The sequence below is a fragment of the Muscardinus avellanarius genome (genome assembly GCF_963383645.1).
Source record: "Muscardinus avellanarius genome assembly, chromosome: 16".
NCBI lineage: Eukaryota > Metazoa > Chordata > Mammalia > Rodentia > Gliridae > Muscardinus > Muscardinus avellanarius.
The window spans coordinates 32,847,316-32,874,546 of record NC_137802.1 but is presented as its reverse complement, the minus strand read 5'-3'; the positions used below and the strand labels follow the sequence as shown (position 1 = coordinate 32,874,546).

The 27,231-nt window shown below is 40.8% G+C and overlaps 1 protein-coding gene across 2 annotated transcripts in view; it reads right to left on the bottom strand.

The window, feature by feature from the left end:
* The window catches only part of ACACA (acetyl-CoA carboxylase alpha), a gene marked incomplete at both ends in the record, with an annotated part of 343,744 nt that overhangs the window by 248,452 nt on the left and 68,061 nt on the right, over positions 1-27,231 (bottom strand). For both annotated transcript variants that reach the window (XM_080712598.1, XM_080712599.1), the window contains 2 exons: positions 5,377-5,629; positions 10,413-10,459. In XM_080712598.1, the coding sequence (XP_080568724.1) occupies positions 5,377-5,629; positions 10,413-10,459 (300 nt within the window). The remainder of the gene's footprint in view (positions 1-5,376; positions 5,630-10,412; positions 10,460-27,231) is intronic.

The window sequence follows — 27,231 nt, the reverse complement described above, 5'->3', positions numbered from 1 at the left end:
ATAAATAAATAAATAAATAAATGTCAGATAAAATATAAAATGTCTATTTAAATTTGAATTTCAAACCAGGTGTGGTGGTACATGCCTTTAATCCCAGTTCTTGAGAAGCTGAGACAGGAAGTTCGAGGCCAGCCTCAGTTGCTTAGTGAGGCCTTCAGAAACTCAGTGAGACCCTGTTTTGAAATAATAAAAACTAGGCCTGGGGGTATAGCTAAGAAGTAAAATGACCCTGGGTTCAATCACTAGTACTGCAAAAAGAAAAGAAAAATCTTTAGTAACATGAGAAAGTGTTACATGAAAAAAACAAGATAGTAGCCAGGTGTGGAAGCACACCCTTGTAATCCCAGCATTTGAGTGGCTGAGACAGGAGGATCACGGTTCACAAACAGCCTCAACCACTATTTAGTGAGGACCTTTGCAACTCAGTGAGACCCTGTTTCAAAATAAAGAATAAGCTGGGCATGGTGGCACACACTTGTAATCCCAGCATTTGGGAGGCTGAGAAAGGAGGATCACAGTTCACAGACATCCTCAACTTCTTAGGGAGGCACTTTGCAACAAAGTGAGAGCTTGTTTCAAAATAAAGAAAAAATAGGACTGGGTGTAGCTCAGAGGTAGAATGTCCCTGGGTTCCATCCCCAGTACCACACAAAAAATAGATAAATAAATAAATAAACACTGAACTGTGAATTTATACTGTTTTTGGATTTGTTTTTTGGAGTGTGTGTGTGTGTGTGTGTGTGTGTGTGTGTTACTCAGGATTGAACCCAGAAGCATTCTTCCTCTGAGCTACACCTCCAACCCAATTTTATTTTCTATTTGGAAACAAGGTCTTTCTAGGTTGCTGAAAACCTCGGTAAATTGCTGAGGCTGGCTTCAAACCTATGACCCTCCTGTCCCAACCTCCCACGTACTGGGATTACAGGTGTACAACACCACACCAGGTTATATTACTTTTAAATGAAGCTTATTAAGGGGTTAAAAAAAAACACTAAAAGGAAATGTTAAATAGTGGTTAGTACTGGATGATTATAGACTCCATTATTTTTACTTCCTTTTTATATTTCTAGGATTTCCAACTTGTCTAACAAAATCACACATTACTTCTGATAATTTAAAAACATACAGCAGTTAATGCAAATTTCTGTTAAGTTTATGCTGGAAAGCAAGGAGAGGAAAATGCATGCATTATGCTAAAAGCAATAAACATTGTCAAGCAGTTGTCCTAATCCTACTTACAACATTCATAACTTCATTTCCACAATTAGCTTATTTTATAGAAAACTCCTGAGACTAAAATACATACTTGGGCACAGGTGGCTCCTGTTTCTGATGGAAAAAGGGAAGGGTGGGAGACAGAGGAAGGAAACTACTGCCCTTAGCAAAAGAGTGCTGAGCTGTAGATCTCATAATGACCTTCTCTGTCTACTCACCAGTAAAACACCATGGCAACTGGAAACCTCAGAATATCAAGGAGGGAGCACTGAAAGAAAATTTGTAGAGCTACTGGGAGAAAGAGAAAAGCACAGCAAAGCTTAAACAAGTAATGCTAAGAAAGCCAAAATATAAGAATACTCCCACAGGCCCATCTATAAGCAAAACTATTACAGAACCTGAAAACTAGAACTCGTTTCCTTATTTGCCATGTTAAAGTTTGACAGATAGAATAAAATTTCAATAGTGGTTATTCTCAACATAAGAATTACAACATTAGCCAGAATGATGGCTGGTGCACACTTGTAATCTCAATACTTGGGAGGCTGAGACTGGATGATCACAGGTTCACACCCAACCTCATCAATTTAGCAAGGACTGCTGCAACTTAGTGAGACGCTGTTTCAAAATAAAAACTAAAATAGGACTAGGGGTATAACTCAAGAGGTAGAATGCCCCTAGGTTCAATGCCCAGTACCACATACACATACAAAAAGAAAAAAAATATATATATATATATATACACACATATATACATATATATATACATATATATATATATAATTGAAGGTATATGTCTACTGTAATCAAAAGCCTATCAACCCTTAATTTCCAAATTATAAGCACTAATATACAAATGAAGTTTTGACTTAACTTATAAAGTTAAGTCAAAAAATTTTATCTCACAAAAGGGTTCCTTGATAATAAATATAACATCATATTTGTATGGCACATTTTATTTTTCCAAAAGTTGTTTTTTTTTTGTTTGTTTGTTTGTTTGCAGAACTAGGGATGGAACCCAAGGCCATTCTACCTCCAAGCTACACTCTCAGCCCAGTAGTACTAGAGGTGGAACCCAGGGGGTTTTCTACCTCTGGGCTATTCTCCCAGACCTATTTTATACTTTATTTGGAAACAGGGTCTCACTAAGTTGTTAAGAGCCTCACTCAGTAGCTGAGGCTGGCTTCAAACCTGTGCAATCCTCAAGGTTTCAGCCTCCCATGCACTGGAATTACAAGCGTGTGCCATGACACCTCCCTCCAGCCCTATTTTTTAGACTTTATTTTGAAACAGAGTCTCACTGAGTTGCAAAGGGACTCACTAAGTAGCTGAAGCTGTCATGAACTGTGATCCTCCTGTCTCAGCCTCCTAAATGCTGGGATTACAAACATGTATCACCACGCCTGGCTTTTTCCAAAAGCTTTTGCAGCTATCATTTAACTTTTTATCTCCATTACTAGATTTAAATTAAGTCATTTCAAACTCAAAGAGCTTAAAGTGAAAGACTAAAAATAAAAGAATCCTTATTTGTTTCAGATAACAACAATTAGAGATTGTTCTCAGACTTTTCAGCACCTAAAATCAAGCCCTAAACTTGAGAGAGGTGCCTAATATAATTTACAATACACCAATTACTTCATTTGGTATGACCAAGATGACCTTTAGTTAACATCTGAGGAATATACTACTCCCTTAATCTATATCACCTGTGAAAGACAAGGCTATTCATTCTAAGAACTAATCCTAACCTCTGTCTCTATTTACTTTTGAGTTCAAACAGTAAAAAGGAGGATTTGAATCAATATCTTCATTTTTACTGATAAGAAAATCAATCCAAAGGTTTTTCCTTCATGAATTGCCAATGGTCACACACCAAGTTAGTTGCAGATGTCAGAGCAGCAGCCTTTCTACTATTGAATAAATTTGACAAAATTTAAAGCACCATATCCACAGGTGACTTGAGAAATGCATCAAGGGATAAACTTTGTTCTATTTTGGAAGACTGGCTAGCTGAGAAGCCAGTGGAAACTGGCAACCATGCACTTCCCAGGCTGCTAATCACACTTCTGTCCATGACTCCTTCACGAGCTATGAGCATGAGTTTTGCCAACTGAAAGACATGCAGAGAACTGAGCACACGGTCCCTGCATGACAGCCTGAAGCTGAGGAGTGACTTTGCAACTACACACTGCCTTGTAATATCATCAGTTGGGTTTCCTATAATGGCAATTATCTCACCATTGCCAAATTCACAATTTCTTATTTCAACAAATAGATATGTTTCACATAGTCTTAAATCGAACAAATTTCTCAAGAAGCTCTGTGTCTTCAAGGATTTAGAGTTAACCTAGTGTTTCTCAAAAGGGAAAACTGAGCCGGGCGTGGTGGCTCACGCTTGTAATACCAGTACTTGGAAGGCTGGGACAGGAGGATCAAGGTTCTCAGCCTCAGCTACTTAGTGAGGCTCTTTGCAACTTAATGAGACCCTGTTTCAAAATAGAGAATAAAAAATAAGGCTGAGGGTGTATCTCAGAACAAAAAAAAAAAGGGGGGGGGTGTCACTTTAACATTTTGAGAAGGACCATTCTTGATTGTAGAAGAGTATCCACTAAACTGCAGAAGGCTTAGTATCACTGATCCTCTGACCTCTAAATGTAAGTCTCCCCACCCATCACAACCCCCACACTGCCAAGTGACCTTGAGGGGGAAGACACACCATCATCAGTATTAACCTTAGGGTCAACCTTAAGTGAACTATAAAATAATAAAAATGGTTGCATGAAGCTAAAAACCTAACTCCTTTTCCTACCACTAATTCCTCTTTTTTACCTAGAGGTTAGATATAATAATAATTCTGTTCATAAACTCCATAAAACCAACTTTGTCTGAACTAGTTATATAAGTAAGACACTAATGTGGTTGGGGAAATAGAAAAATTACTAAAATGGAATCAGAACATTTGAATTTGAGTTCCAGTTTTCTGGCTACTCAACCTTTGGAAAGTTATTTTCCCTCAATGGGCCTCAATTTTCTCACCTATTAAAAAAAAAAAAGCATTGAGTTAAATTATCTCTCTTGTTCTCTGAGGTTCTAGAAATGCATGAAACAAAACATAATTAACTGCTTTATTCTTTTCTTGACTCCACATAGCTAAGTGGGGGTGATTGCTAACACATCCTACTTCATCTCTCAGAAGTCATGATTCTCAAGACTGAGAGGTATTAATAAGGTCAAACAGTCGGATCCGGTATAGAATTTTACTACACTTTACTACAAAGTCAGTATTTTGAGTGTATACAAAGGAATTGAATTATTTTATGACTCATTAACAGAAGCACCAAGATAATAAGAGCAGTAATAGCCATCCTAACTTATGTTTATCTAGGTTAGACCAATAATCTTAACACTAGTTGAACATTAGAATCACCTGGATAGCTTTAAAAAAAAATGCCCCACTCTCAAGATAAGCCAATACCAAATGAAATCAGAATCTCTTACAGTTAGAGCTTTTTTTAAGCTTCCCGTACTTAAGTGATCCTGATGAGAACTAAGAACTACTCATTCAGACCCTTTAATCCAAGAACTGCAAAACAAATAACCAAAGGGCAGTAGGCTCACACACTGGTTGTATAATCAAACATCAATAAATAATAATCCAGCATTACTATTTACTAACATTCTCAATTGCAGAAACTGTGTCTCTAGAGGAAAAGGGAGAGCTCTGTAAGAACCCCATTTCACAACAATTTACTGAGGACTAGCTGTGCTAGAAACAGAATATAACTTCCTGACATAATGAAGCAGTAAAGAAAGATTACAATCAACTTGCTCATCCCCCTGTAGAATTCTTATCAAGACAGTTTCAACAATGCTAGTCAAAGCAGTAGAGGCTTTGAAATTCCTCAACCTAACACTCACTCACTAGATCTCCCTAAAAAGTCTAGTAAGTTATAAGGACAGAAAATTGAAAGGAACATTTATGAAAACACTTCCAAAACCTGAAAAATACAGCATTCCCCACTTATTCATCAAAGTTAGGAGTCTAGTGATATAGGAAGAGGTAATGCAATCTTAGCTAATAATATCTTGCTCTTTTCAGAATGTAATCAGTGAAACTAATAAGACAGGTTAAATAAGTTAACCATTAAGTCTCTCTCTTACCTCATGTGTAAGGCCAAGCCATCCTGTAAGCTAGAGAGCCCCAAATCAGAAAGAGTATCTGAGCTGACAGAAGCTGGTGACAGAGAGCCCTCCTTCTCCTCCAGTAGGTCCAGCTTCACCAGGTTGCTGATCTCATCTTCTGAGTTATCTTCAGATATGGAACCGATTATGAATCGGGAGTGCTGGTTCAGCTCCAGAGGTTTAGCCAAGGGAGATGGTTCATCCATTATTCTTTCAAAATAAGCTCTCAGAGCTATGAAGAAAAGGAATGAGAAAAGCAGATTATGGATACCTATAGCTGAGGACACTCAGAGATTAAACCTAATAATCTATAGCAGACACTTGGAGGCAAGACAGAGAGTTAGCTTCTTTGGTTACTATATTTTGAGTTTTTGTTCCCTACTAAAGAGGAAACTGAAATCACAGTAACTACTCCTAAAACTTAAAACCAGCTCTCTTTGCCGGGTGTGGTGGCACACGCTTGTAATCCCCGCACTTGGAAAGCGGAGACAGGAGGATCGCACAGATTCAAAGAGAGACCCTGTTTCCAAATAAAATATAAAATAGGTTTGGAAGTGTAGCCTGGAGGTAGAAGGATTCCATCCCCAGTACCATCCAAAAAACAAAAACAAAAACAAAAAAAAAACCAGCTCTCTTTTTCTCAAGGAAATCTTAACCAAAAAAACACTATAAACTATTCATAATCTCTTTATCAATTTATTATCCAAAGGAATAATAATGATCAATGGAGAAACCTTTGTAGTAGGTGAAAGCTGACTGTTGTGAAGCTGCAATTTCAGTTGTTAGTACTGGGGCCAATGAGAGGTAAGGGTTTGGGAAGACTGGTAGTTGTGTAACAGGGGCCTCCTTCTGACCCTGGCACTGAACAGATGGTCTGTTTCAAAGCTGACACTTTTCCTTTTTGTCCTCTCCATTTTTCCTTCAACCCCGTTAACAAATAACTTGTTCCTATTGACTTACTGATGGAAGGGAACCTAGCACCTATGGATCTGAACTGACTGAAGGAAGACTTAGACATGAACTGTGTCCCTTCTGATCAATACACAGCATGATCCTGCGTCTGTGGATCTGCAATAAGAACTGACTCAATGAAGATTTGTGAATTGTGTCCCTTCTGATAATGTCACTAACATGAACTGGAGTATGGATCTGAGTAAGAACTGACTCAAGGAACACTCAAAACATGAACTGCATCACTTCTGATGAGACACCAGCATGACCCTGAAGAGCTAACTCTAAAAGGGACTTGATTCCTTTGCTCAGGGAGAATCCAGAGCTTGTTCCTGAACTTGTTTAAGTTCACTGGTTTCTCCAATTTGGTAGCAAATCAATAAATTTCCTTTTCTTTCTTCCCAAAGGCTTGCTGCAACTTTTTCTTTTTTCTTTTTTTTTTTTCTTTTTTGGTGCTGGTACTGGGGATGGAACCCTTCTACCTCCTGGCTACACTCCCACACCTATTTTATATTTTATTTGGAAACAGGGTCTCTTAAGCCAGCATGGCTGGCTTCAAACCTACATGATCCTTCTGTCTCTGCCTCCCAAGCACAGGGATTACAAACTTCCGCCACCATGCCCAGCTTGTCCCAATTTTTTTATTTGGCAAACTGGAGAAAGTATGAAAATTCAGTAACAGTTGTTTGGATCTTGGTTTTGAGAATAAACTACAAAATGTCTATCTGGTTCCAAATACTGTACACTGGCAGGTTATGAATTTTACATAAGTGCATATCGTTTGCGTGTATGTTTTACTGGGGATTGAACCCAGGGGCATTCTACCTTCAAGCTATAACCCTAGCCCTATATTTTACCCTTTATTTTGAAACAGAGTCTTACTAAGTTGCAGAGGGCCTCACCAAGTAGCTGAGGCTGACTGTGAACCTGCAATCCTCCTGTCTCAGCCTCCCGAATACTAGCGTTACAAGTGTGTGCCACCACGCCTGGCTACATTAAGTGCATATCTTTAAAGCAAACCCAAGGTGGTATTTTATTAATTAAAAAAAAGAACATTTATGAGTTCTAATGAGGTTTTTTTTAAGTTACATCTTTTAAAACTTGTCCCCAGCCAGGCATGGTGGCTCACACTTGTAATCCCAGCATTTGCAAGGCTGAGACAGGAGGATCACGGTTGAGAACAGCCTCAGCTACTTAGTGAGGCTCTTTACAACTCAGTGAGACCTTGTTTCAAGAAAAAAAAATAAGGCTAGGGGTATAGCTCAGAGCTAGAATGCCCCTGGGATCCATCCTCAGTCGCACACAAAATTGTCCCCAAATGTGTACTTGTCGCTATAAAAGTTTAACTATTGCCGGGCATGGCGGTGCACGCTTGTAATCCCAGTATTCGGGAGGCTGAGACCAAAGGATCGAGTTGGTGGACAGCCTCAGCTACTTAGCAAGGCCCTTCGCAATTCAGTGAGACTCTGTTTCAAAAATGAAAAGACTAAAAAATAGGGCTGGGGGTGTTGCTCAGAGGTAGAATGCCCCTGGGTTCCACCTTCAGAAGTGCAAAAGAAGAAAAAAAATTTAACTATTATTTGTTCAATTATATAAATTGAATTGGTGAAGAAAATGAATCTGACACCAAATTTAAAATCTATAATCAAGCTGGTTGTGGTGGCGCACGCTCGTAATCCCCGTGCTTGGGATGCTGAGACAGGAGGATCACATAGGTTCATAGCCAGCCTCAGCTACTTAATGAGGCTCTCAGCAACTCAGTGAGACCCTGTTTCCAAATAAAATATAAAATAGGTCTGGGAGTATAGCCCAGAGGTAGAAAGTCCCTTGGTTCCACCCCCAGTACCACCAAAAACAAAAACCTTTAATTAAAGTAATGATGGTAAAGTTATCTCAATTAAGCACAGTTTTTCTAGATATAGTACCTACTCATCAGGATTCAATACTGCCAACTGCTAACTAAACAAAGCACAAGGCATAGTTAAAAGCCCACAAAAAGAAAAACCCAAACTGATTCAGATTTCCAGTCTCCAAAATGGTGCAAAAAAAAAGTTCAGTTGTTTAAGCCACCTGGTAATTTGCATAAACTATACAGAAGAAAAAAAAAAAGGAAAAAGAAAAACCCAAACTAAGTGAAAGATTATCTGTCCCCTCAAAAATCCCTAAAAACTTCAAAATTATACATTAACTCAGTACTAAATAGCCTGATTAATCATTTTAATTCAGAAAATGATTCCCAATCCTTATCGTGAGGTTCTCTAATATATAACATATTAATAGATAACTTGTTATTAACATAGTCTATAGGCTATAAACCAGTTTGAGGTATAAAAGTAGGTGAAAAGAGGGTTGTAAGTGTAGCTCCTAAGGAGAGTGCTTGCCTCACATGACTGAGGTTCTGGATTCAATCACCACCATGAAAAAAAAAAGTAGGAATCTAATTATCTATGTTTTAATAAGTCCTGAAATTTGAGAACCACTGTGCTACAAGAATAAAACAATAACAACAAACTTCCAGGATGCAAAAAAAAAAAAAAACACTTTTTTTTGGTTGTACTGGGAATTGAACTCAGGGGCATTCTACCTCTGAGCTACACCACCAGCCCTCTTTTTTTTTTTTTTTTTTTTTTTTTTTTGCGGGTCTCGGGATGGAACCCAGAGGCATTTGACCTCCAAGCTACACCTCCAGCCCTATTTTTTATTCTTTGTTTTGAAACCGGGTCTCACTAAGTTGCAGAGGGCCTCACTAAGTAGCTGAGGCTGTCCACGAACCACGATCCTGAGCTCTCAGCCTCCCGAATGCTGGGATTACAAGTGCACACCACCATGCCCAGCTCCTATTTCATTTTTTATTTGGAAACAGGGTCTCCCTAAGTTGCTGAGTGTAAGTTTCTGAGTATCTTGCTAAATAGCTGAGGCTAGCTTAAAACTTGGGATCCTTCTGTCTCAGCCTCCCAAGTACTGATATCATAAGTGTGCATTACCACTCTGAGGTAACAGAAAAAAGATTTTTTTTTTTTGCAGTACTGGGTGTGGAACCAAGGGGTATTCTACCTCCAAGCTACACCCCCAGCCCTATTTTTTTATTCTTTATTCTTTTTCTTAGTGAAACAAGGTCTCACTAAGCTACAGAAGACCTTGTTAAGTAGCTGAGGCTGTCTGGGAACCGCAATCCTCCTGTCTCAGCCTCCCAAATGCTGGAATTACAGGCGTGCAACACCCAACCTGGCCCAGGCCTGCCTTCTTTACGAGAGAAGTAAGTAAAGCACCCAGGTGTAAAGTCTAGCTTACAGTGTGACTCAACTTCAATGACCACATACTAAACAAAATCCATAGCCAGTTGTGGTGACACATACCTATAATCCTAGTACTTGGGAGACTGAGACAGGAGGATTGCAGGCTCAAGACCAGCTGTAGCAACTTAGCAAGATCCTGTCTCAACATAAAAAAAATAAAGAAGGGCTGGGGGTGTAGCCCAGAGGTAGAACTCCCCTGGGTTCAATCCCCAGTACTGGGGAGGGGAAAAAAAAGAAAGAAACATTAGAAAGGAACACTTTTTAGATTCCATAGGGGAAGACAAAAAAGTTAACAAAATATGGTCCCTGGGCTGGATCAATGAAATGATCAATAAGGCCACTTCCAAGTTTTCTTTTCCTAGCTAAAATGACAAAGGCAGCCTTCTCTAAAGGGCTCCATAGATTGAAAACAGCTCCTGTCAAAAGCTAAAGAGCCTGTCCTGCATCAGCACCTGTACAGAACAACATGCCCAGGCACAAGTATTCAGAAAAGAGAGGTCACGTATGGAAAATCACTGAGTAGCTGTCCAGACACTCTAGAAGCTACTTCACAGCTTGTCCCATTTCCATTGATTCCAGTCCTGAATTAGAGAAAGCAGTGGAACACTACCATTGTCCTCCTCCTCGTTCACTTCAGGTTAACTACCCTTGTCTGCCTACATTCCTTATGGAAGGCAATTTTTAACATAAAAGCCCCTGATTTATATTTAGCACAATAACAAAATTTTAATACATTATAAAAATAAAAGAGCATTACTTGTAACTGACCTCTTATAATTCTTACTGTCAGAGCAGATAGCCGCCTCCAAAATGAACTAAAGAAAGAGAAAAAGAAAAATTTCAAGGTTTTTTTTTTTTTTAAGACTCCCAAATGTTTGTCAATTCTTGTTTTGTTTAACATAGCAGAAAATTAATATCATTCACATGGTATCACTTTCTGGTCGAATCTATTACTTAACTTGAAGCATAAAGTTCAATATTTACCTATTATTTGTTCATTCCATACACCAAAAGCATTACACAAAGACTGTTATTTATGACAGTATTAGACAACAGTCCAAGCTTACAATTTCATAAGGTGGCTTTTCCAGGAAAATTGCATATTCAATGAATATATATCGCTACCAGTATATCATTAAAAAATGAGGCACTGGGGAGAAGAGAATCAATCACTAGATTCTCTAAAACTTAGGCTAATTATGCTTCCAAGTTTGGTTATACTCACCCACAAAGGCCAAGAGACAGAGAGAGGGCAGGGCTAGCATTACACTAAATCTCTAAACTCTGAAGGACCAAGGAGTCTATTCCCCAAATCCTGGTTTCCTTCTAAACCAAGTTTAAATGTATCTAGGGTAGAAATGCTCAATTTTGACTATGTGTAATAATCACCTGAGGGCTTTTCAAAAATACTCATGTCTAAATTCCACCCTAGATCCACAAATCAGAACTGGAGATAGGAGATCCAGGGATCTGAATTTTAAGTTCCACAGTTGATTTATCCAATTATGTAGCCTGAGTTAGAATTATTCCCTACAATTGTATTAGAGAAAGGAATAAGAAAGAAAAAGGAAGTAGTCTGAATCAAGTAACCAAAGGTGAAGTGGAGCTGGAGTCAAAATCTAGGACCCAGGTTGAACCTCTGACTGTCAATTATTGGCAGTGGAAACTTGAACAAGTCACTTTACACCCCTGAGCCTCCTCACCTGTAAAAATTAAAAGATCATATTTACCTCATGGGACTGCTGTGAAGACAGATTATGTAAAAGTGTTTTGTTAACTATAATGCACTAATGTTTTTCAAAGTATGGGCAACCACCCAATAGAAGAAATCAATTTAGCAATTAACAACAAATACTTTATAAATGAATCAAAATAAAAATGTTTTATTTATTTATTTATTTATTTATTGGTGGAACTGTAATTCCTGGTATTTATTTATGTATTTATTCATTTATTTATTGGTGGTACTGGGGTTCCTGGTATTTATTTATTTATTTATTTATTTATTTATTTATTGGTGGTACTGGGGTTCCTGGAAACCCTTCTACCTCCAGGTTACACTCCCAGACCTATTTTTTTATATTTTTATTTGGAAACAGGGTCTCTTAAGCCAGCAAAGCTGGCTTCGAACCTGCGCTATCCTCTTGTCTCCGCCTCCCAAGCGCGGGGATTACAAGTGTGTGCCACCACGCCCGGCTAAAATATTTTAAATAAAAAGTGCACCATACTTTATGAAGGTACCTGTACTTTTGTAACTTTTCTCAGTTATATATAAGTCATCATATAAATGACATTTTATTGTGAGTTGTGTCAAAAAGTCTTAAAAAATACAGCTAATCCTTTCCTACCCCTTCTACTCTATGCCTTCATTACAGAACATACAAGTAAATTCACAGTAAGTTAAATACCTAAATAACCTTTTAGTTTAAACATATTGGAAATCTGACAAAAGCTATGGACAATTTCCTGACAAAGTACATCCTCACACAAAATTCTTCTTGCATAAAGCTTTGCCATGAATTAGGTTAAGAGCTTGCTAGAGAGGATGCAGTGGCACATGTCTCTTATTCCAGTACTGGGGAGGCTGAGACAAGATCACAGGTTCCAGGTCAGCCTTGGCAATTCAGAAGACTCTGTCTCAAAATAAATAATAAGCCAAGTATGGTGGTGCACACTTATAATCTCAGTACTTGGGAGGCTGAGGCAGGAGGATCGGAGATTCTCTGCCAACTTCGGCTACTTAGTGAGGCTCTTCTAAATTTATTGAGACCCTGTTTCGAAACAAAGAATAAAAAATAGAGCTGAGGTATGTAGCTCAGAGATATAATGCCCCTGGGTTTAATCACCAGACCGCAAAAAAGACATAGATACATACATAGATAGATAGATAGATAGATAGATAGATAGATATGAAAGATTGGAGATATAGCTCAGTAGTAGAGCACCCCTGGGTTCAATTCCCAGTACTATAAAAATATTTTTTCATTATATCAAATTGTTACGACCAGGCATGGTGGCGTACGTTTGTAATCCCAGCACTTGGGAGGCTGAGACAGGAGGATGGCACAGGTTCAAAGCCAGCCTCGGCTACTTAGTGAGGCTCTCAGCAACTTAGTGAGACCCTGTTTCCAAATAAAGTATAAAATAGGCCTGGGAGTATAGCCCAGAGGTAGAAAGCCCCTGAGTTCCACCCCTAGTACCAAAAAAAAAAAAGAAAAGAAAAAGAAAGAAAAAAGTCAAATTGTTGACAGTGTCAAAATTCTCTTCCATTTTCATATTTATTTATTTTGTTGTATTAGGGATTGAACCCAGGAGTGTTCTACATCTGATCTACACTCCCAGCCCTTTTTATTTGGAAACACAGTTTCACTAAGTAACTGCATGCTGGCCTTGAATCTTCAATCCTTGTCTCAGCCTACCAAGTGCTGAGATTAGAGGTGTACACCAAAGCTCCTGGCTAAATTCTCTTATTTAAAATATATATAATATATTCTTGAGAGTGGGCATGGTGGTGCATACTTGTAATCCCAGCATTTGGGAAACTGAGACAAGAGGATCGCAGGTTCTTGGCCAGCCTAGCTACTTAGTGAGGTCCTTTGCAACTCAGTGAGACCCTACTTAAAAATAAAGAATAAAATATAGGGCTGGGGGTGTAGCTTGGAGATAGTATGCCCCTGGGTTCCATCCCCAGTACCACAAAAAATAAATAAACAAATAAACCAAACTAAATAATAAAAAATAGGGCTGGCGGTACAGCTCAGAGGTAGAATGTCCCTGTGTTCAATCCCCAGTACTGAAAAAAAAAAAAATTTTTTTTTCTTGAATGTTCATTCCAGGACTCTCAAAAATAGGAGATGAGACTGTAGCACAGTGGTAGAATATTTGCTAGCATATGCATGTCCCTGGGTTCAATCCCCAGCACCACAAAAAAGAAAAATATTTGCAGGAGGCTCCCAAACTGTGCCTTTATTCCTAAAAATGGAATTAAGCTAATTAACAGCAAATGTACCTATTTAAGAGTTCACCAGAAGCCGGGTGTGGTGGTGCACATTTTAATCCCAGCATTCAGGAGGCTGAGACAGGAGGATCACAGTTCGAGGACAGCCTCAGCTACTACTTAGGCCCTTTGCAACTCAGTGAAACCCTGTTTCAAAATAAAGAATAAAAAATAGGGCTGGAGGTGTAGCTCAGAGGTAGAATGCCCCTGGGTTCTATCCCCAGTACAGCAAAAAAAAAAAAAAAAAAAAAAAAAGAGTTCACTAGAATTTGAGATACTTCTCAAACACAACAGATCTTACCAAATTTATTGATGTTCTTGAACTCAAATCACACTTTATTTTCTAAACAATTCTAATAGAGACAGCAATTTCTTTGCATAGACACTGATAAAAAGTATCCAAGCCTATACATGCCCTTGCCTTTCAAACCATGTTATGTTCATTTAATTTTTTTCATATATGACTAGATTTACAGCCAGGTTTGGTGGTGCACACTTGTAATCTCAGAACTTGGGAGGGCTGAGACACAGGACTGCAGGGTTGAGGACAGCCTCAGCAAGTAATGAGACCCTCATCAACCTAGCAAAACCCTGTATAAAAAATATAATTGGCCTGGCGGTATAGCTTAAAGGTAGAATGCCTCTGGCTTCAATCCCCAGTACCACAAACACACACATACCAAAAAAATAAATAACTAGATTTGCCTTTTTCATTTTTGACATTCTATTGATTATTTTAATAGCTTTTGTTATTTATAGTGATCCATAACAGGGTTACAGATAATTTTAACTATATTTTCCTGCAAGTTTTGAGCTTTAAAAAATTTTCTTCTAAATAGTGAGACATGCTATAGTCAAAAATAAGATTTATTCCCTGTAAGTGATTGAGGAAACCCAGATACACAATTACAATAGTGTAATAAATGCTAAATGTGCAAACACAAAAAGTGTATTTTATCCAAACTTGGAGGTGGTAATGGTGAGGAAAGGAGTCAAGGAAACTTCCTAGAGTAGAAAGACATTAGGAAAAATGTAAGGAGTGGAAGAAAGTAACAGTCCACATAGAAGAAGCACCTAATAAACACCCAGATGGTAGAATATGATAACTTAAGAAATACTAGATCTAAATGGTCATAACAGAGTTTGAGATCATTTCCTTCAAGAGCCAGCTCAAGATTGTGTTTGTTTGTTCTGAAAACCAAGAGAATATAACATATATAATCATCTACCCAAGTCCCCATTTCTCAGTCCAGAAATAAATATTTTTCACAGATGAAGCGGTGTAAACTTTTGCATCTTTCAAGAAATCTTTAAAGTCTTGCAAAACTACAGGGTAAACATGATGAGTTGAACACACATCCATTTCCTACCTGAAATCTCACAAACACAAAAGCCAAAGAATTTTCTAAAAAGGTATGAGCCACGAAGACTTTTAAAAACAAAACCAGAGCCGGGTGTGGTGGCGCACGCTTGTAATCCCCGTGCTTGGGAGGCTGAGACAGGAGGATCACACAGGTTCAAAGCCAGCCTCAGCTACTTAGTGAGGCTCTCAGCAACTTAGTGAGACCCTATTTCCAAATAAAATATAAAATGGGTCTGGGAGTATAGCCCGGAGGTAGAAAACCTCTGGAGCCGGGAGTGGTGAACGCTTGTTAATCCCAGCATTTGGGAGGCTGAGACCGGAGGATCGCGGTTCACGGACAGCCTCAGCTACTTAGTGAGGCCCTCTGCAACTCAGCGAGACCCAATTTCAAAATAAAGAATAAAAAATAGGGCAGGGGCTGTAGCTCGGAGGTCGAATACCCTGGGTTCCATCTCCAGACCCGCAAAAAAATAAATAAATAAATAAAATAAAATAAAATAAAATAAAAACCAATGCCGGGCATGGTGGTACAAGTTTGTAATCCCAGAATTCATGAGGCTGAGACTGGAGGATCTCAGTTTGAAGACAGCCTCAGCTACTTAGTGAGGCCCTCCACAACTTTGAGATCCCGTTTCAAAAAGAATAATAAATAGGGCTGGGGGTGTAGCTCAGAGGTAGAATGTCCATGGGTTCTATCCCCAGTACCAGAAAAAAATATTAAAAACAGTCAAGGTAGACAATACTAAGATCATTTTCTTGAAAAGCAGAATGAAAAGCAATAAATGATGAGACAAACCCAAGAAAACTGAGTCAAAATCTATTTGTGGAAAACAAGTATAATTTATAACACAGAGTCTCTAAAATGTTTTACCTGGCCAAGCATGGTGGTGCATGGTTGTAATCCCAGCAATTGGAGGCTGAGACAGGAGGATCACAGGTTCAAAGTCAGCCACAGCAATTTAGGAAGGCTCTGAGTAACCTAATGAGACCTTGTTTCCAAATAAGAAATAAAATCAGGCTAGAGGTGTATCTTGGAGGTAGAATACTTCTGAGTTCAATGCTCAGTACCAAAAAATAAATTAAAAAAACAAAATGTTAAGCCAGGCGTGGTGGCACACACTTGTAATCCCAGTACTTGGGAGGCTGAGACAGGAGGATCGCAGATTTACAGCCAGTCTCAGCTATTTTAGGCCCTCCAAAACTTAATGAGACCCTGTTTTGAAATGAAGAATAAAAAATAGAGCCAAGGGAGTAGCTCAGAGGAAGAATTAAAACCCCAGTACCACACACACACACACACACACACACACACACACACACACACACACACACACACAATTTCACCTGTGAAGATTAAACATAAAATAAGTAGATTTGTTGAAGTTCTATTTGAGAAGCTTCAGACGATTAGATATTTTTTCTCATCTAAGTAAAGCCAGATGCCTACCATTCTTACCATCCTGATAAAAGACTAGGTTTCAGAGGGAAAGGGAGACATTAAAAAACAAAAGACTAAGGGTTTACCTCTGGAGATGATTAAACTGAGAGTTTTTCTAAACTGGGAGATACTACCAAAAGTAAAGAGTAGAGTACCATACAGAAAATGGAAGCTGAGTATGGTGGCATACACCTGTAACCCCAGCAACTCAGGAGGCTGAGGTAGGAGGGTCGCAAGTTCAAGGCCAGCCTGAGCAACTTAGTTAAGAGTCTGTCTCGAAATAAAAAATAAAAAGTGATGAGGATGTAGTTCAGTGGTACAGCATCCCTGGGCTCAATCCCCAGTACTGTTAAAAAAAAAAAAGATAAATTAAGTAAACATACTAAGACCTCCCAGGATCTTTCTTTGTAGAATATAGCCAGCTCTAGGAGAAAAAAAAAAAACCTAAAGTCAGTAACAGTAAAATTCCCTAATTATTTTCCCTAACCAGATCACCCTATGATAAACAGTCAACAAGCCCTATTTATACTACTTCTATAATCTAATGACATTTTCAACTCCTCCCTCGTGTGTGTGTGTGTGTGTGTGTGTGTGTGTGTGTGTGTGTGTGTTTTACTGGGAATGGACCCAGGGGCATTCTACCTCTGAGTGACATCCCCAGCCCTATTTTTCATTTTGAAACTCTCACTGAGTTGCAAAGGGTCTAAGTAGCTGAGACCTCCCAAATGCTGAAATTTCAAGTGTGCACCACCAAGCCCAGCTCCTCCCTCTTAAATATAAGCAGACAATTTAAAATTGCCAGATGAGAGCTGGGCGTGGTAGCGCAAGCTTGAATCCCAGTACTTGGGAGGCTAAGACAGGAGGATCCTACCAGTTGAAAGCCAGACTCAGCTACCTACTGAGGCTCTCAGCAACTTAGCGAGACCCTGTTTCCAAATAAAATATAAAACAGGTCTGGGAGTGTAGCCCAGAGAAAGAAACCCCCTGGGCTCTATCCCCAGTACCACCAAAAAAAAAAAAAAAAAAAAAAAAATTGCCAGATGAGTTGAGCATGATGGCACATGTCTGTAATCCCAGTATTGGAAAGGCCGAGACAGAGGATCATGGCCAGTCTCAGAAACTTGGTGAGACCCTGTTTCAAAATAAAAAAATAAAATATGACTGATAGTGTAGTGTAGAGATAGTGTCCCAGGCCCTAGTTCCACAAAAAAAAAAAGAAAAGAAAAAGAAAAAAAGAATTACCAGATGTCAGAGAGGGAAAAAAAAGTCCAACATGAAAGAAAAGAAAACAAGCAATTACTTGAAAAAAATTGCAACTTAAAAATTATGAAAAACAAGAAAAAAAATTTTTTTTGCAGTACTAGGGGTGGAAATCAGGGGGCTTTCACCTCCAAGCGACATCCCCAGTCCTTTTTTTTTTTTTTTGCGGGTCTGGGGATAGAACCCAGGGGCATTCAGCCTCCGAACTACACCCCCTGCCCATATTTTTTCTTCTTTATTTTGAAACAGGGTCTCACTAAGTTGCGGAGGGCCTCACTAAGTAGCTGTGGCTGGCTGCAAACCTCCGGTCTCAGCCTCCCTCCGGAATGCTGGTATTACAAGCATGAGCCAGCACACCCAGCTCCCAGTCCTATTTTTTATTCTTTATTTTGAAACAGGGTCTCACTGAGTTAAAGGGCCTCACTAAGTAGCTGAGGCTGTCCTCGAACTGCGATCCTCTTGTCAGCCTCCCAAATGCTGGGATTACAGCCACCAAGCCCAGCTAAGAAAACATTTTAACTATAGGGAATGAGGAACATCACCTCATTACCTTTATTAGTATTTTCCCAAAATACCCATAATCCTAGTTTAATAATTAGAAAACTATGGGTCAAATTTAGAGTAAGGGACATTTTATAAAATACTTGCTAAGTATTCAGCCATGTGCACTGGCACATGGCTGTAATCTCAGCTATTCAGGAGGCTGAGAAAGGAGGACTGCAGTTCTGAGGCCAGCCTAACAATTTAGTGAGACCCTCAGCAATTTAGCAAGACTCTTCTTTAAAAATTAAAAATAAAATGGACTGAGGGTGTAGTTTGAAAGTAAAAATGCCTCTGGGTTCAAACCTCAATACAGAAAAAAAAATCTGATAACTATTTACAAATTCAAAACACTGGTTGCTTCTGGCATGGGAAACTAGGTGACTACAAGATAAGGTTAGGAAAGAGAGAGAATGTCACTGTATCTCCTGTGTATTTTTTTTTTTTTTTTTTTTTTTTTTGGTGGGGTTGGGGATTGAACTCAGGGGCATTCTAACTCCGAGTTACACCTCCAGCCCTATTTTTTATTCTTTATTTTGAAACAGGGTCTCAGTTGCAGAGGGCCTCATGAAGTAGCTGAGGCTGGCCACAAACCTGAGATCCTTCTGTCTCAGCCTCTCAAGTACTGGGATTACAAGTGTATGTCACCAAGCCTGGCCTATAATTTTTAAAATTTTGAGTCATATGAATGTATTGCTTATGTATTACCAACTGAAGTTTTTAAATAAGTTTAATAAAAAGCTTTTCCAAATGAATCTATTCCACTATAATCCTTTATCTCAATCTGCCTGAGCACTCAGACAACTAGAACGTTATTCACTAATTTATTAGTACTATATGTGGTACTGTGTAGTTGACTGAGTTATCTCCTCAATGAGGCTAGGAAAAGTGTCTCTTGTCCAATTGTTCTAGATCCACCACCCCCAACGCTTCACAATACTGTGTAAAAAGACACAAATCAAGTATTAATTTCAAATATCCTCTGGAAACATTTAAAGGTCTTCAGGTAAAAAGCCATTTTGTGAACTGAAACAGCTCTGGCACATGCCTATAATTTCAGCTACATGGAAGGGAAAGTTTGAGGCCAGCCTGGGCAATTTAGAACAAATTAAAATAAAAACAAACAAAATAAAATTTTAAAAGCTGCATGCAAGGTCCTGGGTTCAATCCCCAAAAAAGGGGCAAAGGTGGGGGGGGGGACTCTAATTTTTTTTTTTTTTTGGTGGTACTGGGGGTGAAACTCAGGTGCTTTTCTACCTCTGAGCTATACTCCCAGACCTATTTTATACTTTATTTGGAAACAGGGTCTCACTAAGTTGCTGAGAGCCTCACTTAGTAGATGAGGCTGGCTTCAAACCTGTGTGATCCTCCTGTCTCAGCCTCCCAAGTACTGGGATTACAAACCTGTACCACCACGCCCAGCTTAGCTGTAATATAAGAATTAACTTATGGTCATAATTTTGTTTCAGAGAGCAGCATTTAGAGAAAGTTGGATAAAGAATTAATTTATGGTCACAATTTTGTTTCAGAGGGCAGCATTTAGAGAAAGTTGGATCCATGACTCAGGTTTGTCACTTATCTTTCAAAGAATCTCAGGATTTAAAAAAACATTTTTTCTTCCGCCAGCCATGGTGGCACACAGTTGTAATCCCAGTAGTTGGAAGACTAAGATAGGAGGATCACAGGTTCGAGGCCAGACTCAGCAACTTAGTGAGACCCTATTTCAAAATAAAAAATAAAATAGGGATGAGGGTGTAGCTCAAAGATAGAATGCCTCTGGGTTCAATCCCCAGTACCAGACACACACCAGAAAATAAACTTAGTTGAACTGTGATACATTAGGTCACACAGCAAAATTTATAAAGCTAGAAGTTTTCAAAAGGAATATTTGATTTAAGAAAAGAATTCTTAGCCAGACATGGTTGTGGACGCTTGTAATTCCAGTATTTGGGAGGCTGAGACAGGAGGATCACAGGTCCATGGACAGCCTCAATAATTTGTGAGGCCCTCCACAATTTAATGAGGCCCTTTTTCAAAATAAAAAAATTAACAAAAAGGACTGGGGGTATAGCTCGAAGGTAGAATGCCCCTAGGTTTAATCCCCAACACACACACACACACACACACACACACACACACACACACACACACACACAGTATTTTAAATGTAAAACTAAGCCAGGTGTGGTGGCGCAGGCTTGTAATCCCAGCATTTGGAAGGCTGAGACAGGAAGATCGCGGTTCGTGGACAGCCTCAGCTACTTAGTGAGGCCCTTTGCAATTCAGTGAGACCCTGTTTCTAAATAAATAATAAAAACTAGGGCTGTGGGTGTAGCTCAAAGATTGAATGCCCCTGGGTTCCATCCCCAGTACCGCAAAAATAAAAATAAAAAACTAAATAGAAAACTAGACTCATACCTTCTAATACTAAATGTTCTATTAAGTTATTGGACTTTATAAGTTGGAATCAAAGGGAAATTAAATGGCTTGTCTTACGATAGCCACTAAATGCTGAAGCACAAAACACAAACAACTCAGCTACCTACTGTCTTGTCATTTATCTACTGATATGGTTTCTAACAACCATAAGAAATAATTATGCTCCTATCAACCTACTATCCCACAACTTGGCAGGTGTGTAAATACAAACACATACATGTATGCAAATGTGAATGACTGAAGACAAATTTGAAAGCTATCTATTAAAACAGAAATTTTTAGGAATTTCATTAGTGAGTCTATTCTATTTATTTCATAGGAGATAGCTAAATAGTACAAATACGACCTTATACTTCCTAAAAAAGCATCCCCTAAACTAAGTGTTTTTCAAACTTAATTCCATAAGTTCATTCAGAATTTTCAGACTTTATGTTAGCAATGCAAAGAAGAAAATTTATACAAGCATATTCTATCTAGGATGACTACTCATAACTAGTACAGCCATGCAATTTCCAATATCATGAGAGAGTAAAATATTATAATGGTTCTTTCTGTAAAGAAAGATGAGATGGGCTGGCGGTGTAGCTTAGCGGTAGAGCACTTGCCTACATCTGGATTGGATAACCAGCAGAGAGAGAAAGAGAAAGAGAGAACAAGAACTTGATGAGTATGGCATGCTGAAAAGATGAATGGGCTTAAGTCCCAAATAACATCACTAGAAGCTGGATCAACTGGGCCCACCAACCGCTGGGTAGGATTCTTAGCATTCCTTATTGTTGAAGCTACTTTTCACTTGCCTCCCTAGACATCCTGAGACTAGATAGCTTAATACTACCTTGATAAGTAAAAAATTTTAAAGAGCACTAAATCCTTAAAGCACACTTAAGTAAGATCAACTGGCTGGACTCATGAGAATGTATGCTCAATCAATCAAAGGCACACTTTGTATAAGTACAACAACCTTGTAACATTCTTTAGTCCAAGTTTCCCATCTATTTAATATCACCTTCCAATAGTCCATTAAATTCAAGTAGTGAGTACTCACAAAAATATTGTAAAATTAAAGAAATAAAAATCAATTTGCCATAATCTGTTATAGTATTAATAAGAACTATTCAAAGATGGTAATCATCTTAATAGTTATCAAAACTTTTTTCCAACCAATGAGTATTATGTTTTTGTTGTGTTCTGTAGTACTGGGGATTGAACTTAAGTTTAATCCTGTGCTACCTCTGAGCCTTTCTACTTTGACATAGGGTCTTGCTAAATTGCTGAGGCTGGCTTTGAACCTGTGATTCTCCTGTTTCTGCCTCCCAAATACCAGGATTACAGGAACATGCCACCATGCTGAGTTTACTTGTTTTTAATCTTATTGTTTTAAGGGTTTGGAAAGATGCATGTGCATAGTTTCTATAATTATTTTTTTTTGGGGGGGTGGGTACTGAGGGTGGAACCCAGGGGCTTTTCTACCTCCGGGCTATACTCCCAGACCTATTTTATACTTTATTTGGAAACAGGGTCTCACTAAGTTGCTGAGAGCCTCACTAAGTAGCTGAGGCTGGCTTTGAACCTCTGCAATCCTCCTGTCTCAGCCTCCCAAGCACTGGGATTACAAGTGTGCACCACCACGTTTGGCAAGTTCCTATAATTATTAATCTTTTAAGAATGTGTTAGATAAGGATAAGGATTTAACAACTTTTTTCCCTGAATTGCAAAAAGGTTTTCTCTCTCCCCATCTGGAAATACTACATTCCAATGTATCATTCCACAATTTTTGTTTTTACTTTTTTCCTTAACCAAAACTATTAGGATATTAGCCATTAAAAAAAAGGGGGGGAAATGTTTTATTTCTTTATTTCTTTATTTTGTGGGCCTGGGGATGGAACAAGGGATGGAACCCAAGGGTATTCTACCTCTGAGCTATACCCCAAGCCCTATTTTTTATTATTTATTTTGAAACAGGGTCTCACTGAGTTGCAGAGGGCCTCACTAAGTAGCTGAGGCTGTCTGCAAACCAGATCCTCTAGTCTCAGCCTCCCAAATGCTGAGATTACAAGTGTATGCCACCATATCCAGCTTATTTTTTTATTTTACGTGTGTATGTGTGTGTGTGTGTGTGTGTGTGTGTGTGTGTGTGTGTGTGTGTTACTAGGGATGAAACCCAGGGGAATTCTACCTCTGAGCTACACCCCCATCCCTATTTTTTATTCTTTATTTTGAAACAAGGTCTCACTTAGTTTGCGAGGGCCTAAGAAGCTGAGGCTAGCCAGAAACCGAGATCCTCCTTTTTCAGCTTTCCAAATGCTGGGATTACACGCGTGGGCCACCATGACTGGCTTTTATTTATTTTGCAGTACTAGGGATAGAACCCAGGAGCATTCTACTTCTGAGCTTTGTTTGTTTGTTTGTTTGTTTGTTTTGCATTACTGGGGATGGAACCAGGGATGGAACCCAAGGGCATTCTACCTCTGAGCTATACCCCAACCCCTATTTTTTATTATTTATTTTGAAACAGGGTCTCACTGAGTTGCAAATGGCCTCATTAAGTAACTGAGGCTGTCTGCAAACTTGGACCCTCCTGTCTCAGCCTTCCAAATGCTGGGATTACAAGTGTATGCCACCACACCCTGCTGGGGGAGATGTTTTGAAGAAGAAGAAAAAAAAAAAGCACTAGCTCCATTCCTGTTAAACCAGTATGTGTAACAGGTAACAAAAAATTTTCTAGTCATTGACTGAAAAAGAATACTGTAGGGTGTTACATAGTGCTCTACACCTGAACCTGTTCACAGTGCTTTAGGTAAGTCAACATCAAATGAGAGCTCTCTGAGAATGGCTTTCACAATGCCAGTTCTTTGACATTACCTAGTCATTGGCTGAAGTATAAATTCCTTAAGTGAAATGCCACTATTTCCTAACTCTTCCTTCCACTTTAAGAACAACTTAATTTTATGTGTGATGTATTTCTATTAGGCACTTGTATAACTTCTACAACACTAGTAAACACAGGTGGCTTCATAAATTAATACTCTGCCTCTGGCATTTTTCCTATGCCTACTTTACAATGTTTATCATTCTTGCATTCACATCATTCCTCTTGTTATTTATTAAGTATAAGTAAGTAGTAGTTAGAAATAAACTGAGGCCGGAGTCGTGGGAAGAGACTTGCTACTTTGTAACAAGTAAGCACCTATCTGAACTCTTTGCTAAAAGTAGCCCTGCTATATTAGACAAAAGGGCTTTAGGGAAAAGTGCCTGTCAAGTGGACAACACAGAAATTCCGAACACTGACGTCCAAAGAATCCTCATCACGAAGCAAAAGACGAATCAGAATTATTTCTCTCCAGTAAAAAAGAAACCATGTAACCAAAGGAAACATGTTTCTGCATATGAACTATGAGAAAAAAAAAAAACAGAGAAAAGCAAGGGAGACCAACTTCTGAAACTGGAGACCCCTGTTAAATAGGTCTATTCTACACATTGGTAAATTTCTGAAACTCTGCTTAAGTAGAGTCTGAGATTAGGAAGCAGAAATGGGATTAGGAAATTCCAGTCTTTTTATTTCAGTCTCAAAACAAGAACGAAAAACTAAAATTAAAGTACTTCCCCTGTTTGAACAATCATATTCTCATATGCTGCTATAAAACGCACCAAGGCCTACATTAAGTCTCTGGTTTTTAAAGCTGATTTCAAGTGTCCACTAGTGGCCACTTGCCAGTCTCCAAATCCAAAAATAATGTTGGCCCACACATGGACAGGACCTTCACGCACATTTACCTCTGAAATCTTTAGCCTCACCTCACCTCCCTGGGTCCTTAATCAGAATGGCAAATCCCAAGGAGAGAGAGTAACAACAAGCTCGTACACTCCCCGAGTCCCTCACAGAAAACCTAAGAGCCTGCGCGCAGGCTCTGGCAAGGCTCGGCCCGCCTGGCCCCGGATCTCACCACCGTACAAAGACCCAGTGAGAGCCACGGCCGCCGAGGGTGCGCCCCACGCTCACTCCGCGAGGAAGACTTTGAATGAAACCAGATCCGGCCCGCAGCACCCCTCCCACGTGGTCCTGCTCCCGAGCCAGGGTCGCCGGCGGAGGGTCGGGAGGGGCCGGCGCGGGCGGGCGGGCGGGCGAGGGGGCTCCGCGCCCGCGCCCCCGGCCCCGGGTCCGAGCCCCGCCCGGCTCTCGGAGGGGCGCCCGCGGCCCCGCGCCGAGAGTGGACGGGACCGAGCCCGCCGGCCGCGCGCGGGCCGAGGCTGCGAGGCGGCCCCTGCCGGCCGCCGCCCCCCGCGCGACCCCGGCCCCGGCGGCCCTCGCCTACCTCAGGCTGCCGGCGTGCGCGCCGCCGCGCTCCCCGAGCCCCTGCGCGGAGGCGGCCGGGCGGAGGAGATGCCCGCGGCTCGGGCGATGGCTGACAGCGCAGCGGCAGGCCGGCCGGCGCGCGGAGAGGGTGGGAGGAGGCGGGCCCGCGGCCGGCCGCCCCGCCCGCCGCCCCGCCCCCACTCAGCCCGCGAGCCCCATGAGGTGACTGCGTCCGGGGTCACTCCGGGCCGTTCACCTCCGACCCCGCTCGGCCGGCGCGGGGGGCGGGGCGCGAGGGCGGGGCGCGGGGGGCGCGGGCCGGGCGGCGGCAGCCAATGGGCGGGCGGCGCGGGGGCGGGGCGACGTGAGGCGATGCCGATGGTCCGAGCGCGGCTCTGCCATTCGGGGACGAGAGGCGCGAGGGCGGGCCGGGCAGACACGGCGCCCCTGCCCTCCGCGTGGCGCGGCGCGGGACCGGCCGCCGGCTCCCCCTCCCGGCCGCGAGCGGAGAGGGGCGAAGGTGGGCGGGGGCCCAGGTTGGATTCCAACTTCGCGCCGGCTAACTAGTCTCCACTCTGGAGCTTCATTACCAGTGCCTTGGCTCCTCAGCCCCAAAGCAGCCCGCCCCAAAGTCGCTGTGTTTGCGGGATCTTGGAGGATTGAGGCAAGTAGAAAGCCTTAGTAAAGGAAGCCCAGTGAAGACGGCAGTGTTCAAGGGACGATCGTCCTCTGCCTGCCCTGAGCAGAGAAACTAGGTGCCAGTGAGTTCCTGACCTCGCAGACTGGAGAGTGCCTTCCATCCTTCATGGGTTTACGCCAAGCCTTTGAGGTGAATCCAACCCATTTCTCTAGTTTTGTTCACAGCAAGACTTTCATGGCCGCTTTGTGCTGAAAATTAATCCTAACTGGAAGGAATCCCAACATAATACAATCATTGGGCAAGGGCACAAGGAAAACTGGAGAAAACTGCATTTGAGAAATAAGTTCTAGCCCCTTCCAGGAATTTAACGAAGCACCCAGAATCCTTTACCAACCCTTACACAAGCTTGTGATGAAGGCCAAGAGAGGTGCAGATGACAAATAGGAAGAAGTTCTGTGCCAGAGGGCAAAATCGAATAGGGTAGAAATACACACCTCCAGCCAGATCCAATAGTGGCTCAGGCCTACATCCAGTACTTTCCAGTAGTACCTGGGAGGCTGAGACAGGAGGGTTGCAGTTTCCAAGAAAGCCACAGCAAGTATCGAGACTCTGCAACCTCGCTAGATCCTGTTTCAGAATAAAAAAAATAGGCCGGGCGTGGTGGCACACGTTTGTAATCCCAGCATTCAGGAGGCTGAGACCAGAGGATCGCGGTTCACGGACAGCCTCAGCTACTGAGTGAGGCCCTTGGCAACTCAGTGAGACCCTGTTTCAAAAAATAAAAAAGACTAAAAAAATAGGACTGGGGGTGTAGCTTGGAGGTAGAATGCTCTTGGGTTCTATACCCAGTGCTGCAAAAAATAAAACGAATAAAAAATAGAGATGGGCATGGTGATGCAAGCCTGTAATCCCAGTTCTTGGGAGGCTATGGAGCATTACAGGTTTGAGGCCAGCCTCAGCAACCTAGTAAGGCCCTCAGCAATTTACTGAAACTCTGTTTGAAAAATAAAAAACAGCCAGGCATGGTGGCATACACTTGTAATCCCAGCGCTTGGGAGGCTGACACAGGAGGATCGCACAGGTTCAAAGCCAGCCTCAGCTACTTAGTGGGACTCTTTGCAACTTAGTGAAACCCTGTTTCCAAACAAAATAGAAAATATGTCTGGGAGTATAGCTCAGAAGTAGAAAGCCTCTGGGTTCCATCCCCAGTACCACCAAATAAATAATAAAATTAAATAAGGCTGGGGATATAGCTCAGAAGTAGAATACACCTAGGTTCAATCCCTGGTACCACAATAAACAAATAAATAAATTAGGGCTGATGGTTTAGGTCAGAGGTAGAATGCCCCTGGGTTCAATCCTCAGTAACACACACACACACACACACACACACACACACACACACACACAAATGGAGGAGGAGGAAGAAAAAAGCATACTTGTAATCCCAGCATTTGGGAGACTGAGACAGGAGGATTGCAGTTCCCAGCCAGCCTCAGCTACTTAGTGAGGCCCTTTAAAACTCAGTGAGACTCTCTTTCCAAATAAAGAATATAAAGTCAGGCTGGGTGTGTAGCTCAGAAGTAGAATGCCCCTGGGTTCCATCCCCAGTACCA